Consider the following 19,374-nt stretch of genomic DNA (forward strand, 5'->3'; position numbering starts at 1 on the left):
GTGGTGGAATGGGAGATTCGCAGCATGAAAGTGCACCTAAAAATCTGCAGGAATTGCATGTTGCAATCATGTCAACATGGACCAGAATCTCAAAGGAATGTTTCCAACATCTTGTGAAATCCATGCCATGAAGAATTGAGGCTGTTGAGAGCAAATGAGTGTAGTTTAATTAAGCCTGGTTGATTAAGGAGAGTATAAATTATTAAATTTCAGTAGTTTTGGTTGGAGAAGTCTAAACAAATTCTGAGTTTGATAAAACACAATACAAAAGCACAACACTGATTCCAATGCACACTGTTCCCTTTTGGCTTTTCCAGATCAGAATTTTCATTATTCACTTCAATTTCTCCTGAGTGAGACAATATATCCCTGTTATGTATGTCCCTATTATGTATTCTGTCAGCAAACAAACAGGCAATGCACACGATTTCTATTACCCACAATAGGTAATCGCTTAACTGCACACAACAGAGGTTGTCATATTTGTTATATTTGCTTTCCTGCCCGGTCCTGTCATTTTACTGAACACAACTGTTTTATGTTTCAATTTGCTCACACAGGTGACACTGCTGTCTTTTTCTGTGGAGTCTGAATTTACTTTCCTCGATTACATCAAAGGAGGGTGAGTAGAGATAAGAAGCCTGCAGCTGTGGGGTGTTTGTTGAATCTCAGAATCATTCTGTTATGTTGCCGCCCTGTGCCTCAATATGTAGCAATGGTATATACTGTATATATCATTTACAGTATACTATGTACATTTTTTTATTCAAAAATGATTTGAAAGTTAGGCAGAGTTAGAGACTTAAGTTCAGAGGTTATTTCAGTATGTATGTGGGGAAAGTTATGCTTAAGTTGATTTTCTGGGAGCTCCATTCATGTAAATTACCTGGTTCTAGTTCATGCCTCCAAGGCTGCCAGAATTAGGGTAGAGGTGTAGAGGTGGTTCAAGAGGTTCAAGGCGGAGCCTAGACCACTGCTTTTAAATACAGGTACTTGCCTTTAAATCCGAAAGCAATCAGGGATAGAAAATGTGGACTAAATGTTTGAGGAAATAGTATTGTTTCTTTGCTGTCAAATGTAATATGATGTAACACAAATGCAAGAAATATTTTAAAAATTAAAAATAAAAAAGACTAATATGATAAATGATAAATAAATGAGAACATAGTATACACTGAAATCAACAACTAATAGGAATGTAGTCTATTGGCAATATATTAATGCATGAATAGTCCTAGATGTAATTATCAAATTAACGACTGCAAATTTGATGTAATCCAATAATGTGGCTCATAATCCAATAATATGGCTCGAAAATTCAATATTCAGCATCTTATGAAATGGCAATTGATCTAGCACATCCTATTATTTTATTTATTTATTTTTATATATCATGCACCAACAGTTAATTCTGTGCACAACCTACTGCAATGTAAAATAGCAAAGAATGATCATAAATAATACTCATTTATGCAGTTATGCAATCATGTGGCAGCAGCACAATGCATAAAATCATGTAGATACAGGTTAAGAGCTTCAGTTAATGTTCACATCAAACATCAGAATGGGGAAAAAGTGTGATCTCCGTGACTTGTTGGTTGTTGGTGCCAGATGGGGTGGATTGAGTATTTCAGAAACTGCTGATCTGCTGGGATTTTCACATGCAGCAGTCTCTAGAGTTTACACAGAATGGTGCAAAAAACAAAAAACATCCTGTGTGCAGAAGGTCTGCAGGCTGAAATACCTTGTTGATGAGAGATCAGAGGATAATGACCAGACTGGTCTGAGCTGACAGGAAGTCTATAGTAACTCAAATAATCACTCTTTACAACCGTGGTGAGCAGAAAAGCATCTCAGAAAGCACAACACATCAAACCTTGAGGTGGATGGACTACAGCAGTGGAAGACCACATCAGGGTCCACTCCTATCAGCCAAGAACAAGAATATGAACCTATCATGGGCACAGGATCACCGAAACTGGACAAAATGTCAGCATTCAAAATATAAATTCCAGTGTCAAATATTGTGGTTACATCAAACTGTCCAGCAGTGGAGCTCAAGCTGATAATGTGAAAGAAAAATGCACTTAAGTCCAAATGTTTTTGGCAAACTCTGTCCTGTCTGCAGACACACAGTTGTCTGAAATCATATAAGTTCACAGCTACATCTGAGCTTTGAATACCAATGTGCAAAATTTCTCATCTCTGAATATGGCACTGAACATGTAGCTGAGCAGTTTAGGGTTTTGCGTAAAGGCTTAAGTGTGGCACTCTGGCAGTTCTGTGATTTAAACTCCAATAACTAATACAAAACTGACTATTAAACTAAAATTACTAATTACTAAAACTTTGTAATTAGACACTATGTAATTCAAAACCACTTAAGTGATTTTTTGAGACAGAAATTAATTTGTGACATAATAAACATCTGGCTGTTTATCCCTCTGTCCTATCACTTGTCAAAACAGGACAACCACATCTATTTTTTTCCTGAACATAAAAAGCAATGTCTGATGGGCTCTGATGGGCTTTTAAATGCTCTGACATTTCACCGGTTAGATGGGGTGTTGCCCACTGTCATGTCTCTGAAAGAATCAGCCCAAAGCGGCGTGAGTGAGCAACAGACGCCTCCTCCCAAACTGAGATTATTTTGCCAATATTTTTTGAGGGAACCACTCAGCCTGGATAATGCATGGCAGATATGTTTTTGGAAATGGCTGCAGTGCTTTTAAGTGCTTGTTCAATCTGATATTCTAGAAAGAGTGAAAGCGGGGTCACCTTCAATCAACTAGGCAGCATCCTTGAGAAGTCTGCCTTTGATGGTTCTGCACAAGGAATGTAGATTTTCAAGAATGCCTAGTGGATAGTAAGCAGTTCTTAGCACAAAAACATAGAGACAGATGAGAAAAAAACAGATAGGAAGCATGTCAAAAAAAATAGGAAGTATGTCAAACATTTTATATGTATAATACAATGCCTACTGTATATAATCTGCAACATTTAGAATTCAAGCAAATGAAATTCAAGTTGTTGCCTTAAAAGCCTGTAAGGTGGGAAAACTCAGCGTTATCTTTAGATTACTGCTTCTCCATTCTTTGAGAGAAATGCATTTTTCCCTGCGAATCTAAAGATATTGGCCTAATTAGGGAGCCTCTATTTATTAAAAAAAATTGGTTGAATTTGTTGTTTGGCCTCTTGCATTGCTTGTTTTGTCATTTTGTATATGACAAAAGAGTTATCATTCACTTTTCTTTGCTGGTGACATACAAATAGAAAATTTAGACTCTTTAAACTTTTTGAATCTTGTAAGTTGCAGTAAAGCCAACGATTCCCAATTTTGGAACATTGGCTTAGAACTTTGAGAGGTCATAATATAGCATAATTTATCGCAACAGAGATCTTGCATGATCTACATACAGTATATACATACACATACTATATGGCCAAAAGCTTGTGGAGACCTGACCGTCACACTCACATGTAGTTCTCCAAACTGTTATCACAAAGTTGGAAGCACACAACTGTCTATAATGTCCTTGTACAATTTCTCTTCACATCACAATGCCCCTGTAGACAAAGTGAGGTCCATGAAGACATGGTTTGCCAGAGTTGGAGTGGAAGAACATGAGTGGCCTGCACAGAAGAAGGAGAAGAGTGATGGTTATTGGAGAAGAGTGGAGGTTATTGTAACAGCAAAGGGGGGACTAAATCTGGAATGGGATGTTCAAAAAGCACATGTGGGTGTGATGGTCAGGTGTCCACAAACATTTGGCCATATAGTGTATATATACCATCTATATATTCATGATTAGTGATGTAGATCAAGCACTAATGTTACTCACAGAGTGCTTTGTCAAATGCGAAATCAAATGAGGAGTGATTTGTTTTCTTTTGCTTCAGCCATGGAGAGGCTATGACAAGCATCAAGGTGGGCGTGCATATCTTAAATTAAGGGTCAAATATTTCTCCTGGTAGCAGAAACCTGCAATTATAAACAAAAACATGGAAGCTCTGTCGGCGTGTGTGAGAAATGATTGTATTATTGATCATAGAGAATGAGTTATTGATAGAAAGAAATAACAGTGATATCAGTCATCACAGGCTGCCTGCTCTATTGGATATGAAGTGCATTTTACTTGTATTTAATTCTAATTGAGATAGTGTTTGACTAGTGTGCAGAGTCTGTATAACTGCAGACGTACATCAGCATAGTAACAGTGCATACTTACTGCCTCACTCTGCGAGTTTTTCCACCTACAGATGGAAAATCAGTGCATTCAAGATCTGCACTGTTATAGAAATAATCCCTGGTAAACAGCTACAGCAATTTAAGCTCTGAAGTATTTAAGAAATGCTTAAATTGCTATGATGTCAATCATGCACTGGTTATGTTCGGTTTTATAGCTTAATTCTACACACGCACCACAGGTGACATTCATGAACAAAGATAAATCATTTTTCTGTCATCTTTTGGCATGTTGCCATGGTATAAGCAGAAGTCTGATGCTTCACATCACACTGTCACTGCTCATTTTTCATACTGCACTGCCTACCACACCATCCTTACCTTTATCATCGGAATTACAACACATGGGCAGGAGCACACCTACACTATTTAGCAATTTTCCTGCAACATAAAGAGGGCCAAAAAATGGATTTTGAGGAAGTTCACAGTGAACAATAAAATACTTGATGTGTAACAAACTTAAAGAGTTCAGCGGGTACATCATATAAATAGCACATACATAGAAAAATTCCATGCTGTAAATATATGTATATGTATAAATATTCACTAAGAAAGTGAATGGATAATTATATTATGAATCACGTGTCTTAATGTGAGTCAAAAGTAAGAAATGCATATCATCCCCTAGCTGTAGTTACAGTATTAGTTCCTTTAAAGCAGGGTGCTTTAAATAATTTAATCCCTATATATAAAGGGATTAATGGACTTAATCCCTATTAAGTCCATTTCAGTTCCAGGTTGTAACTCTAGTTATTTTGAAAAGTTCATGACAACGTGTGGTAAAACAATAATTTGGAAAATTTGTTTATTTAATGGTAATGAATTGCAGTCTGTTTATGTGTTTTGTGGCTGCTATATCCATATTCAATCGTTTTGTGTATTCAGATAAATGAACACATTTAAGAGGAGTTGTCAATGGGTTATTGGCCTACTAAACTGATTTTTTTTTGGTATGGGCCAAATGATATTAGACAAAGTGTTACCTAAAACGAGTTTGACAGCCCTGCTCTAAAGGACATTCATCCAAATTATACACATTCCTTTTCCAAAGCACATTGACCAAATGGTGCTTGAAAAAGATTTTCTTTGACTTGCCACATGCTTTTAGTGACAGAATAAAATGTTCCATTAAGACACTTCAAGAATCCAAGGATCCAAAACCTATAATAATGAAGGTTTCTGTCAATTCCTGTTCAGTTTGAAATATCTCAAAAAAAAGATAGGCCTATTCATTCTAAAGACATTTAAATATAACCTGTAGTCTGGGCTTGTGGATGTGCTGAATGTCGTCAGTGTAATCTGGAGTAACAGCAGGGTGAAGCTGGTGCGGTGAAGACATGAAGCATACAGCTAAGTGGTCTGATCGAAATCTCACACAATGTGCCCTTCATAAAACGGGCAACAGTGTGTGTGTATATATATATATATATATATATATATATATATATATATATATATATATATACACATGCATGTGGATGTTCTCAGTCATAAGCAGAATATGTCGGATCAGCGAGGTAAAGAGTACTGCGGCACACAAGAGCAAAGCAATGTTCTTACTTCAGCTGCTCCGTTAGGGGTCTCCACAGTGGATCATTGGTTCGCATATTTGATTTGGCGCAGTCTTTACGCAGGATGCCCCTCCTGACGCAACCCTCCCCAATTTTATCCGGGCTTGGGACCGGCACTGGGAATACACTGTCGTGTGTAACCCCAGTGGCTGGGGTTGGTTCCCTGGCTGGGAATCAAACCCGGGCTGCAGCGGTGAGAGCGCCATGGCCTAATCACTAGCCCTCCAGGGACCCACACAAGAGCAAAGCAGTACTGATCCTTTATTTGTGTGTGTGTGTGTAATAGGAATGAAAAAGCGGGCTAGAGATACAATGTCTGCTGATAGAAAGCAATTATGAGTTGGCTCGCATAGCGGTGGAAAAGAGAAAAAAATGAAATAGTAATTAAGGAAGTAAAGAAGGGACTGACACAGCTCTGGATTATCCTCAGTGTCACGTTGTTAAGTGGACAGGGAGGTGGAATACACACACATACACACACTCACTAAGCAAATGAGCCCTGCGTTTCTCCACTTCAATTACACACACACACGCGCACATACGGGTGGAGTGGGACCATAGTGTTCCTCCCACCGACAACAGATACTGTTAAATTGGGTTAAATAACACACACACACTTCTTGTCAGCTAGTGAGACTTACCTTTTCCTAAATACACATCATCCTTTTAGGTTTATAGCTCATAGTACTTCATAGTAGTGACTGATAAATATGCCTTAAAATGGATAACTGAATAATACACCAAGTATAAGTGGTTAAATAAGCTAGCTAGCATTGTAACATTGCACTGTCAATAAAGTAAATAGCTAGCTGATAGTCCATAAATGAAAGCCCAGTAACTGAGAATAGCAAGCTTGCTAGCATTGCACATAAATAGTAACTAAATGTCAGCATTATTAAGTTAACACCACAATTTTTTTCTTTATCTTTTTGCCTATGCTTCCACCAAAATATGGAAAGACCATGGATGCTGGGTTTGCTGTTCTTTGTTCATTCTTGCATTTGAAACTAATTCACTGACCAAATGTAATTCAAGGCAAACAGGGTCTGTAGCAGGGGAAGAGGCACTAATATTCTTCCCTAAATACGACAAATATGAATTTGTTTACAGTTCATGATGAGTGTTTAAGTACTTTTTTATATTCAGAAGATAGCAAGGTCCCGCTATGGCAAGCTACCTTCAGAAATGTGAACTTGTTATGCCACACTGTCAGTTTTAAACAAGATTGGCCCACTAGGAATTTTCTTGACCCTCCCAATTACCACTCCACCATTGCGCACACACTTACTTTCTCTCACACACTCACCCACAGCCACACATGCGTACATGCACTTGTTTGAAATAAACCCATGCTGCGAGAGCAAGACTGTGCTCTGATTAAAAACTGACCTTTACATCTGTGGTGGTCTCTGACGGCTGAGTGGCAAATAGCCAATATGTGACCCGTCCTGGCATTTTTATTAAAGGCTGACGTCCTAGCACTTAGCATCATGTGGTGTTAAGAAGAAGCACTGTGAAAATAAGAGTGTATTTAATTGAATATTTTTAGTAAAACCAATGACCCCTACCCCCAGAAGGACATGCCAGGCATTCTGATTGGAATTTCACTGGAATGCCACTCCATGTCAGTGTCTCGTCACTCCATCCTCAATAATTAGACGGCTATAGTGGTCATCCTACCTGCTGCAGCATTGCAGACATGCTCTCTGCATTCTGCCTGACAAATGAGTGGCCTATACTTAGTGACAAGAGCTTCTATCTGCCCAGTGATCAATGCTTGGCCTTGTGTACAGTCTTGACAGGCTTGTGCAAAGTGAAGAGCTCTCTAGGGCAGTACACTGCAGTAACTCCAACCTGACAAATTTGGATCTTCCTTATGGATAACTGGGCCATGGGCAAGTACTGGGGAGGCCATTTCCTTACACAACAGTAAAGCATCATGCCCTATAACTATTCAAAATTAATTTAAAAATAGCTTTTCTCACTCTGTGAACTCTTTATATAGTAGGGATGTAATCAAATATGAATACCACTGCAAAACAAACAAACAAACAAACAAAAACAAACAAACAAACAAACAAAAACCCAAATTAAAGTATCTTGAATATGAGAATGAGAATATTTCCTATTATTAGATTATTGTAAATCAAATATAAGGTTATTCAGCCTATTCAGATTACACTACACAAATTCAAATACAGATACAAATAGGAAGTGCACTATTTGTTTTATTTTCTCTCTTTTTTTTAAGAAAGCTTGCGAGAAAGGTTTACATTCAGTTGAGACTAGAGGTGTACACTGGGACTTGGATCCTTTGAGACAAAACAACAAAGTTGCAAGAGTAGGAGGTTTTTAATTTCATGCAGGTGCAAGTCAGTGCTCCGATATGAAGCTTGTGGGACAAACAAAGTCCATGTTAATTAATATGTTGTGTGATGCATTTACAGTGCATGTTCATTCATCCTTAGTTTAAATTAGGCTAGTACTTTGTTTATATTTTCGGGAATTTGGAACTAAATTTGTTCGAAAATGTCATGGGCAGGTACAAACAAAAATAATAACTGTGTGAGTGCTATTAAAAAAGAACCCAATTTCTAATGCATCATTAGTTTATCACTAGATTAATTATAAACACTGAGGTTGAGGAACAGCCAGAGCATGCTTACACCGCTGGCATTTTTTCCACCATAGTGGTAGGGTTAAAAAAAATAAAAGAAAAAAGTTTAGGCCAGGCCCACTTTGGGTTTAAATCCAAATAAATATATTGATATTTGGAGCACAGATAGTAGCATTTCGTTACCCTAACATACAGGCACATTACTAATTCTACTACCAAACATGTTTGAAGGTTATATCGCCTTGCTGCCTTTGCACTGTTAGTCATCAAAATATTGAATTGTCAAATTTGTTTTGTAATTCATGCTTGAATGCAGAATAGGCTTCGCAAGTCACATGGCCGTGCATGAATTAATAAAGGGGATAATTACAATCCAGGTTACAAATGGGCAAGAGGCTCGGTATTAGCTAGGGATTTCAAAGGTTAATGTACTTTTCTGCCCTTTTCATTATAAATGTATTAGTCCTTATCCCTTTTAAATCCCTAAGAGTGCTCTGTATTATGCTTCTTTTTTTCCTTAAGTTGCATTGTGCATAACTAATTAGAAAGATTAATACTGCATAAATTCAGTCATTTAGAAAATTGGATTATGTTTTTTTTCAATGCTCTATTGCTTTAATTGATTTGAATTAGTGTCTCTTAAAATGAGAAAAATATATTCTTGAATGAATTTCACTTTTAACATCTGATTGAAAATGCAAAGGTAACACATTTTTTCCTGGACACATGCAGAATACAGAAGATCTTTTAGGACTGAGCCGCAATCTAATCCAAAATTTTAGAAATTCAGACTCAGTAGTCTTGCTCAAGGGTTCCACACTCGCAGTCCTGGGAAAGGAACTCTTTCTTTTTATTGTTATTATTTTTTAACGAATTTGTCTTCATAACATCCTGATAAGACAGGTCAGAGTTGTGAATGGCTAGATGCTTTTTCAGGGGGGAAATGAGTTGTTTAACACTACAGAACTTAAAGTGGGATAGCTTGATGTAAATCCTGGTTCCAGCTGGAGTGGATGCTACTGATGCCATTAAGCATAAGTGTGCGTGTGTTTACTTTATTAGGAACACCTGTACACATGCTCATTCATACAATCGTCCAATCAGCCACTCATGTGGCAGTGGTGCAACGCATATAATTGTGCAAAAGCAGGTCAAGAGCTTCAGGTAATGTTCACATTAAACATCAAAATGGGAAAAATGTAAATTCATTGACTTGTGGTATGGTTGTTAGTACCAGATGGACTGATTTGAGTATTTCAGAAACTGCTAATCTCTTGGGGTTTCATGCAAAATAGTCTCTAGAATTTACACAGAAAAAAACAAATAACATCTGAGAGGTAGTTCTGTGGGTGGGAATGTGTCTTTGAGGAGAATGGCCAGAATGGGTTGAACTGATAGGAGGGTTACAGCAATGCAAATAAACAGAAAAGCATCTCAGAACATACAACACTTGGAACCATGAAGCAGATGGGCTAGAACAGCAGAAGACCACTCCTGTCACCCAAGAACAATAATCTGAGGCTCTTGTGGGCACAGACTCACTGAAACTGGACACTGCGTTGTTTTTTGTTCACCATGGTTGTAAGAGCGTTTTTATGAGTTACCGTAACCTCCCTGTTAGCTCTTACAATTCTCCTTTGAGTGCATCCGCCCTCAGAACTGCCGCTCATTGGCTGTTTCCATTCTGTGGAAGTTCTAGGGGTTACTTTTAAAGTGATTGGTGATTGTGTATGGTTGTGCTGTAGCATATACATAGTATCTACACATAAATGCGCACTTGAGATTCTCAAGGATGCGTATTGATGATGACATTGACATCTTGTTTTTTTTTTTTTCCCATGGTTTGCAATTCTATCCAGGACCCAAATCAATTTCACAGTGGCCATCGATTTCACTGCTTCTAATGGTAAGTGATTACATGATTTTTCTTTATTTATTTAAAAATAGCTCATAAAAGCCCCATAACCAGTCTTTCTCTATATAACACCATGCCTCTTCTGTTTAATAGTTCAAAAGTTTTAATATTTGTGAATGAACACCCAACTGCAATGGGGATCTGAAGTGAACGCTAAGTAGGGTGTCTAGTCTTGGCCAGCGGGGAACTGGGTACAGAATAGGCTGCTTAGAGAATGGCTTTGCTGCACCTGCTGATGATGAATGGCACTTTCCTGTTCTTACAGCAATTACTAATAATTACTATACTTTTGAAAGTAGCTGTAAAAGAAAAGACTATTAATAATCACAAGCTAATGTGGCCCAGCCAAGAAAATGTGCTTGAGAACATATATTTGTTCCTAACAACTAAACATGAACAACTGCTGTTTAGAGAATCCTTCAACAGTAAATACCCTTCAAACTCAACAGCACAGTAAGAAGCACATGAATAGCTTTTCAGCAGCCTAGGTGGTGTGGAGTACACCCCTGAAGTGTTCGTGTATACTGGTTTCTGATTAAAGACACTATCACATTAAGAATGAATGACCCCTGCTGTGTAATATGCTACTTAGCCTCCATTTTTTATACTTTCTTATACGAGTTTATAACCCTGCAACATGGGATAATATCCTATTTAAAGGAGTCCTCCAGTGCTTTTCAACCTAATCTCTATCCCACATCTGTAGTGTAATGGGTGATTACCATGGATTTCAAACCTGTACTGAGAAAAGAATGGAAACCCTGTTTAATTAAAAGTTTGTCTGTATAGCATTTTAAACAACCGATATTGTCATGAAGCAGCTTTACAAAGCCTGGATGTAGATTTAGATCCCTAATGAGCAAGCCGGTGTCACAGTGCTATGTACTTATGTTTTTGTTCCTGTTGTAGTCCTGCCTCCACCCATTTTCTGTCATTGGTTTGTTACCCGATTGCGTCCACTTGTTTTGTGTTAGTTCTTGATTAATTTGTCTTTGTATACCCTGCTGTTTGTTTGTTTCTATGCAAATTCTTGTCAATCTTTTTGTAGCGTTAATCCAAGCCTTGATTTTCCGAGTTCTCTTTTCATTTGACTTTCTGGTTTGACCTTTGCCTGTTCACTGTGTTAATGAGCAACGGGTCTTAGGTACTTATCTGCAATATCCAGGTGAAATCATCCACTGAAACAAGGGTGAGACTTGGGTATAAACTGTTTTGGGAAGTGCAGATCATGAGAGTATCACAGTAACAGAAAGTGAGTCACAACTGTAGAAGCAGAAGAGGTATCAGGATGAATCAGGCAGGTTCAGAAGGTGATAGGTGCCACAGCTATAGACATGTGTCATCACATCAGGAAGAATAGCTCGACAGAGAGAGAATAATAATAAACTTTATTTTATATAGCGTCGTTAAAATGGCCTCTCAAGGCGCTTTACATAAGAGTATATAGACATGTATCAAAAACAGTTAATAATAAAATACAATTAAATTATTAATAACAATAATAGCAATAATAATTAAAAAAAAAAAAAAAAAGTAATCAAGTAAAAGCAATCCTAAAGAAATAAGTTTTAAGAGAAGATTTAAATACACTAAAAGACTGGGCTTTTCTAAGATCAGATGGTAGTGAGTTCCACAGTTTTGGAGTATAAGAGGAAAAGGCCCCATCACCCACAGTACATAAATGAGAAACCAGAATTGGAAGAACGGAGTTCACGTTTTTAGGTGTAATGGGTTAAAAGCTCAGCCAAATACTGGGAAGCCAAACCATGCAAAGCCTTGCATGTAAGCATAAGTATTTTAAAATCTACACGAAACAGATTATTATGCATGCTCTGATCCTACAGTGGTTTAAAGGGTGTACATTGTGATTAGAGTGCAACCTGCGACTCTGGCAGGACTAGCAATGACAGTATTATAATAGAAGTCTAAATTCTGTCAATAAAGGTTTATGCGAATCTTTTTTTTTAATCACTCAAATGTGTTTGTTAATTAAGCTCTAAATATACAGAATTCGCCCTGCCAGAGAACCACAAGAGGAAGAACTTGTGGTTATGCCTTACCAAAGCAGTCGCGTGGGTCTGTTCATGCATGCTGAGGGAAAACATAAATCATTGGAATTGCTTTTTACAGTGTTGCAGTATTTATGTTGGACTTTAACAGTTGCAGTTTTTAATTATACAGCTGGTGTTTTAACTATTTAATGATGGGTTTCACGAACTGTCCTCTGGCTTCGAGTTTTTCTGTCCTTTTCTCAGTTCAGGGTAACACTGTCTATAGTAATCACACACATACCATATTGAGGGTAGATGACAATAAATTGACCCTATGCTGTAGCTTTTTCTTCACTACTGTATATAGCACAATGCTAACTCTGATGTCTAGGTAACCCGTCCCAGTCCACGTCCCTCCACTATATGAACCCTTACCAGATGAATGCCTATGCCATGGCACTAAAGGCCGTAGGAGAGATCATCCAGGACTACGACAGTGATAAGATGTTTCCTGCACTGGGCTTTGGGGCAAAATTACCCCCGGATGGACGTGTGTCCCATGAGTTCCCTCTGGTGAGATATTAAGCAGACATATCTGCTTTTTTCCTCATTAGCATGATTATTACATTCCTTAAGTGATAAGAATTGTTAGAATATTGTTAGAATCCTTATGTATTTGCAATACTGGGGATTCCCCTCTCTGAGTGAAGGTCATGTGTAATGCATTATCTTGCTTTCCTTTTATCAAAAGTAAACTTTCTTATTTGCCCTCCTCCTAGGTTCAATGTTCAAAAACTAGATCCCTGCTAATGATGGATGTGGTGTACCTGCTTGTGTATGTTATGGTGTAGAAATGCAATTTATCCTGCTTTCTCATTGGAGGGATTATGGATTTGTGCTCTCCCTGTGGACCGATGCAGGCTCAAAGCAAGCTAAATTGATCAGAGCCTCTGTTTCCACTCTCTCTGAACTGCATCTAGAAGTTCCAGTTTGTGTCAGTTTATGATAAACTCCCATATAGAGCAATGGAGACCAAATTTTATTGTTGTGGGGCTGTGATTCCTATATAGGTTACCTAGTACAAACACACACAACCTGAATTCTTCCCTTTAATCTAATAATCACTTCATATAAAATCCAATGCGCTGGAGTATAGTTCAGAGTGTCACATTCCAGTAAGATGTAGACCTCTCATAATGATTTGTTTCTCTCGTGATTAACAGTAAAAGTTTACGAGAGACATGCCACTAATGGTCAAAAAACCTCTGGAAGTTATTCAGGTAGAACAATAAAAAAAAAAAAAAAAAAAAAAAAAAAGATTCCCTGGGCGAAATATTATTGACAGAGACTGATATCATCTTTTTCTCACCTGAGCATGTCTTCAGTCATATTGTTTGGTTATGCTCAGAAAATGCTATATGGATATCTTTACACGTACCTACTAACCCGACAAAATTACACTGACCTCTTCCTCTGTTGCAGAATGGTAATATTGAAAACCCCTATTGTAATGGGATTGAGGGGATCTTGGAGGCCTACCACCAGAGCTTAAAGACTGTCCAGCTTTATGGGCCCACAAACTTCGCCCCTGTGGTTAACCATGTAGCCAGGTATGTTGTACTCATTTGAACATTTAAACATTCTGAAAAACATATACCATGCAACACAGTAGACATGTACACTATATGGCAAAAAGTATGTGGACACCTGACCATCACACCCCTATGTGCTTCTTGAATACTTCAAAATTAATATGGTGTTGGTTCCCTCTTTGCTGCTATAACAGCCTCAAATCTTCAGGGAAGGCTTTGCACTAGATTTTGCAATGAGTCTTTGGGGGTTTGTGCATTCAAGCATTAGAGTATTAGTGAGGTCAGGCACTGAAGTCAGACGAGAAGGTGTTCCAGTTCATCCCAAAGGTGTTCAGGGGTTTAGGTCAGGGCTCTGTGCAGGGCACTAGAGTTCTTCCAATCCAAACTTGGCAAACCATCTCTTTATGACCTCGCTTTGTGCAAGGGTCATTGTCACACTGGGACAGGTCTAGGTCTCTTAGTACTAGTTAAGGGAAATCATAATGTTAAAGCATACAAAGACATTCAAGACAATTGTGTGTTTCGAACTTTGTGGAAACAGTATGGGGAAGACCCATATATGGGTGTGATGGTCAGGTGTCCACATACTTTTGGCCATATAGTGTAACTGAATGCATGCTTCAGAATGAACAGATATTGTGTTCTAAACCATTACAAATAAAGATACGAATAGGATGTGCACTATTAATTTCTTTATGCCACTAGGTGATGGAGGCATTATGTTTTCGGGTTGGCCATGCATCCATCTGTCCCTCCACCTGTGTGTCTGTCTGATACTCTCGTTAGCGTGATATCTCCAGAACGAGTGTTTGAATGTTTGAAATCTTTATATCGATTATCAGTGTAACCAGCAGATTACAATGATTAGATTTTTGGAATTGATCCAAACAGGGTCAAGGTCACAGCAAGGTCAAATGTCAGAATGCTTCCTCAGTAGCTTCTTTCCTAGATTTTAAGCATATTTCAGGCATACAGATTAGTAAGACGGGGGACTAGACTTGTTGGCAGTAGAGACCTTGTTGATGCCATTGGCATCGAGTTCTACATGGCATCGGGTGGAGACTAGAGGTTTTACTTTCATGATATGAAGCTCTTTGGACAAAGAAAGACCATGTTCCTTAACATGATCATGCAGCGATGCACTATGCATTTACAGCAACCGGTAACGGCCTGGTCAGGGTTGCTGTGGTTTAAATTACGCTACAGGTTTTTATTTTATTTTTTTTTAATAAATATTTTGGGAAATAGGATCAACTAAATACGTTAGAAAATACAGCAGGCAAGTACAAACAGTCACGGTCTGATTAAAAACAGTCAACAGTCCTGTGCACATTTCTAGTTGAGACCAATTATGAGCTCGAGTGATGTAGCAAGCAGAGACTGAGGAACTGTCAGAAACAAAATTCACACACCATTCTGACAGTGCTGGCATTCTATCTCTGGGCTCTGGGTTATTCAGTGTTTTCCAGGGTTTCCTAGGGCACAGTGGTAGGGTTCATATTTAATAAAAAAAACAAAAAAACAACAAAAAAAAACCTTACAGTTTAGGGCACAGATAGTGTCACTGCTTTACACTCCTATTGAGTATGTAGGAGGGATTATATTAATGAAGACTACTTCATGTCTTACCTGTCTTTCCTTAAGTCATTAAATGGTAAATTCCTGCATCTTAAGTGGGAAATTTAGTAAAATATCACATGCTTTTAATATCTGGATGAAGTACTAAAACTACCTCATCAAATGAAGTGACACTTTTTGCACTAAATGGTCACAGGCTGCTATACATATTAGAAGGGGCAGCCTTGGTGCAATGGACATAAATTAGGTACAGAAATGAAAATTTTTGGATTTAGAAACATTCTTTAGAGGTTATGACATGAAAACTATGATAATTTGTCATCTCCGTTTAGTGCCGTATGTTAGGGGTCAATTAGGTAGTGTATAGCATTTAGTATATAGCGCATAGTATGCCATTTGAGACGTAGCTAGTATCAAAGTACAGCAGAAAGTATTACCTGTATATTATACTGTATTATTATAAGTGTGCATTTGCTTTAAAAAATTTTATTTTCTACCTACATGTTTTATAGCCATTCGCAGCAGTCTTTTGACATGGCTTTTGCATAATTAAAATGATGCTTTTATTTTTTTTTTTAAAAAAAAGGTGGCTGCGGGGATTTGTATTCACTTGAAATGTCAGCATGCATACACTGTTCATACTAATAGCTTTAGACAGACATGTAAGCTGGTTTGATGCGTTTAATCAATGCATGAGTAGAAGAATGACTCATTTTATTATTCATTCACCTGCACTGTGCTTTCAAAGCCATCTGATATCCTCTATCAGAGTAAACAAGTCTTCTCGGTAATTGACTTCACCATCACAAGATCACCACATTAGAAAGGTGTTTGAAATGCTTCCACTGGTCTCATTGTGTGATTTCTCTCCCTGTGACATTCCATCATGGACCACTTAACCTGTTTGGCATGCTCTTTTCACACTGTATGATCTCCATTTTCACTGTATAATGGGCACAAAAAGACATAGTGACATGTATCTTGGACTCATGCTCAGTGCATGAAACCACCTCACATTTAAAGTTGGGGTCAGTGATGTATTTTGTACGTTGCATTGTTTGATGAAGTTGCCTCGTATTCCAGTAGCTTCAATGAAATATCTGGTTTGACGCAATAACACTCCAGGCTCTGTGAACAGGAAAAAAAAATCAACCAATATCAAAGCATTTAGGAAAAATGTCAGTCACATTTGTTGTCTGTTAATTCAGAAAGCTCCCCCCTCTTGCACTAGCATGCAGGTGTTTTTAGCCATGGCAACTCATGTCCACTAACGCTTCTTGTAATTTGATTCCATGCACGTTGGCGTGACCACTGAGCAGCAAACTGCGTGTGTATCAATTAAAGCAGAAAGGCATAAATGTCTGAAGTCTTTCCACACCCTCCTCTCATTCCTTGGCATCACGCGAGCAAATCTTCATTCTAACTATGAGGCCTCTGTGCTGTAATTAAAAAAGCCATCTTGATAAGCTTGAATTAGACTTGCTTAATTAATGCATGATGTGCCACCCAGAAGCCTGGCGCTGCAAGACACACATACCCACAGAGCATGGTTATTCTTAAGCAAATACACCCACAGAGCATGATTATTTTTACAGGCTCACATGAATGGTAGAGATCCATACAATTCATACGAGTCATTTACATCCTATGATGGTTTGTTAAAGCACATAAAGTAGGGGGAAATGAAAGCTAGAGATCTGGAATCAATATTGAAATTAATTTAAAAATAAACAGCTCTCTTAGAATCTTGAGATGTTACCATACGTACAGCAGTAGTGTTCTGCAGATAAAGGTTTGACCAGTAGCGTGGACAAACCTGTCTTTTTTTCTTCTTCTTTCTTCTGACTCTTTTCTTTATTTGCTTTGTATGAAGGTATGCGGCGGCTGTCCAGGACGGATCACAGTACTTTGTCCTCCTCATTATCACAGATGGAGTCATATCAGATATGGCCCAGACCAAAGAGGCCATTGTGAACGTGAGTACAGACCGCACCAAAAAAAAAAAGGAAAAAAAAAAAAGAAAAGTGGCTTTACCACTCGTTATATTACTTATTTAAAAATGTATATTTCATTGACCTAGGAATTTTAATGAAGTACTGTAAAATCCATTTCAAAATACCCAATATCTTTATCTCGGTTATTAAACCCTCAGGCTCCTTTTAATGGTAAGTATGCAGACAGGATATTGCTCGCAATCATAGAGGTAATGTGTGTGACAGAGCCAAAACCTACTTTTTTTTTTTTTTTTTGGCTTGTGACAGTCAAGGACTTGTAACCTTAACATATTTCTTTAAATTAACAGTAGCACGAATGTTTGGCCTATGCTACAGTACAAGTGTGGAAATTACTTTTTCATTTTCTTTAGATCAGTCAGTTTTTTATCTCACAAGCAAGCTTTCATTAGACAGTCTAGTACTTTATGTGACTGTATGTGGCCAAGAACCATCTACGTTCACAGGAAGAGGCCATTTGGACTGATGGCCAACCACATTACCTGAAACTGTTTCAAGCAAAACTCTCAAATAACTTTTAAAGACATGTTGTCCAAAAAGTTCATTGTGTCACAGTGTTCAAGTTTGTTTTCCCATTGCACATAGAAGTGTGTGCACACACATATGCCTGGAGCCAATCAGGTTGCAACTTCAGATATACAGATATTTTTGAAAATGTAGTTTTTAACCTGAAAAAATAAATTCCCCTCCGCACGACCTGGGTTTTCAAAAATATCTCCATCCACATGAAAACTGCATTTTTTTTTCGAAAACACTCATATCTGCTCAACAGCCCTTTTTTTTTTGCATTGGTTAAAAAAAAGTGTATAATTTTTCTACATAATCTCCATTTCATTCAATATGTGTGTTCCAACACTTTGTGGCTGGATTTCTCTAGAAAAAAAATTGATTCAGTTCTAATTTACGTCGCACCTTTTCATTTGACTATCTTTGACTAATTCTTTGCAAGGTTTTCATTTAACTAACTCCTGTATATCATAAACTTGCATCGAATTTCTTATGCCTCAAGAATAACTTTGAGATGCATACAGAAGGTGAAATGCAGAAAAGCACCAATTAGCCAAAAGTTTTAAAACAAACAAATAAAAAAGACAAACACAGGATTCCTAAGTATGGACTTACTTAATGTTGCACTTGAATACAAAGTGTTTGCTTGCATTGTGACACATGACACATCTACATGAGGCTGTAATAATAAAACAAAGTGAAATTAAATTGAAAACATTATCAAATAAGAAATTACAGAACGTAAACTAACAACCTGGTCAGCAGAGTCCAAGTCACATAGAATTCCTCTACCTTGTAGGGAATTTTTGCTAAGTTTTGTTTTCAGTGACCCAGAATGCCATTTTTCTTTGGACACTGTCCACCTCAAAAATATCAGTGTGGACAGGGTCTGAGCCTATTTTGAACTGAATGTAACAATACATGCTGTACATGTATGCACACTCTGTCCATTTTTTGCTCTGGTTTTAACGGGTTTCACACATTATATTCGGGTGAGTGGTCAGCTTGTTTCTCCAGCTGAAATTGTAGCAGCGGAACAAGTCATCTGTGCAGCAAAACGGCCTCATTCCCAGCAGACTGGATTTAAAGGGAATTTGCGACTGTTAATGGAAGCATTAGAACAGCCACACCTTCCTTTTAAGATCTTGCCTGCTGCTGTGTCTCACGCGGCCGGCCTCCGCATCAGGAGTCGACGAATCTCTCCTTCCATAGAGTGTTTGATTTAGAATATTAAACATCGACTGAAAATATGTGCATTTTGTAACTTCTGTCATTTCCATGTACTTTCACAGCACCAGCTGCATTGCTTCTTTCAGTTAACAGGTGTTGTTTCTGTGATGAGGAA

The 19,374-nt window shown here is 37.9% G+C and overlaps 1 protein-coding gene across 3 annotated transcripts in view; it reads left to right on the forward strand.

Moving 5' to 3' along the window:
• cpne5b (copine Vb) overlaps nucleotides 1-19,374 on the forward strand; it is a 119,840-nt gene that overhangs the window by 86,460 nt on the left and 14,006 nt on the right. For all 3 annotated transcript variants that reach the window (XR_003403967.3, XM_026935734.3, XM_026935735.3), the window contains 5 exons: nucleotides 561-622; nucleotides 10,294-10,340; nucleotides 12,732-12,913; nucleotides 13,823-13,950; nucleotides 17,384-17,486. Coding sequence is in view for 2 of the 3 variants with exons in the window: in XM_026935734.3 (XP_026791535.1) it covers nucleotides 561-622; nucleotides 10,294-10,340; nucleotides 12,732-12,913; nucleotides 13,823-13,950; nucleotides 17,384-17,486 (522 nt within the window). In the remaining variant the exon portion in view is untranslated. The remainder of the gene's footprint in view (nucleotides 1-560; nucleotides 623-10,293; nucleotides 10,341-12,731; nucleotides 12,914-13,822; nucleotides 13,951-17,383; nucleotides 17,487-19,374) is intronic.

Source organism: Pangasianodon hypophthalmus, chromosome 20 (assembly GCF_027358585.1).
Source record: "Pangasianodon hypophthalmus isolate fPanHyp1 chromosome 20, fPanHyp1.pri, whole genome shotgun sequence".
NCBI classification, from domain to species: Eukaryota; Metazoa; Chordata; class Actinopteri; order Siluriformes; family Pangasiidae; genus Pangasianodon; species Pangasianodon hypophthalmus.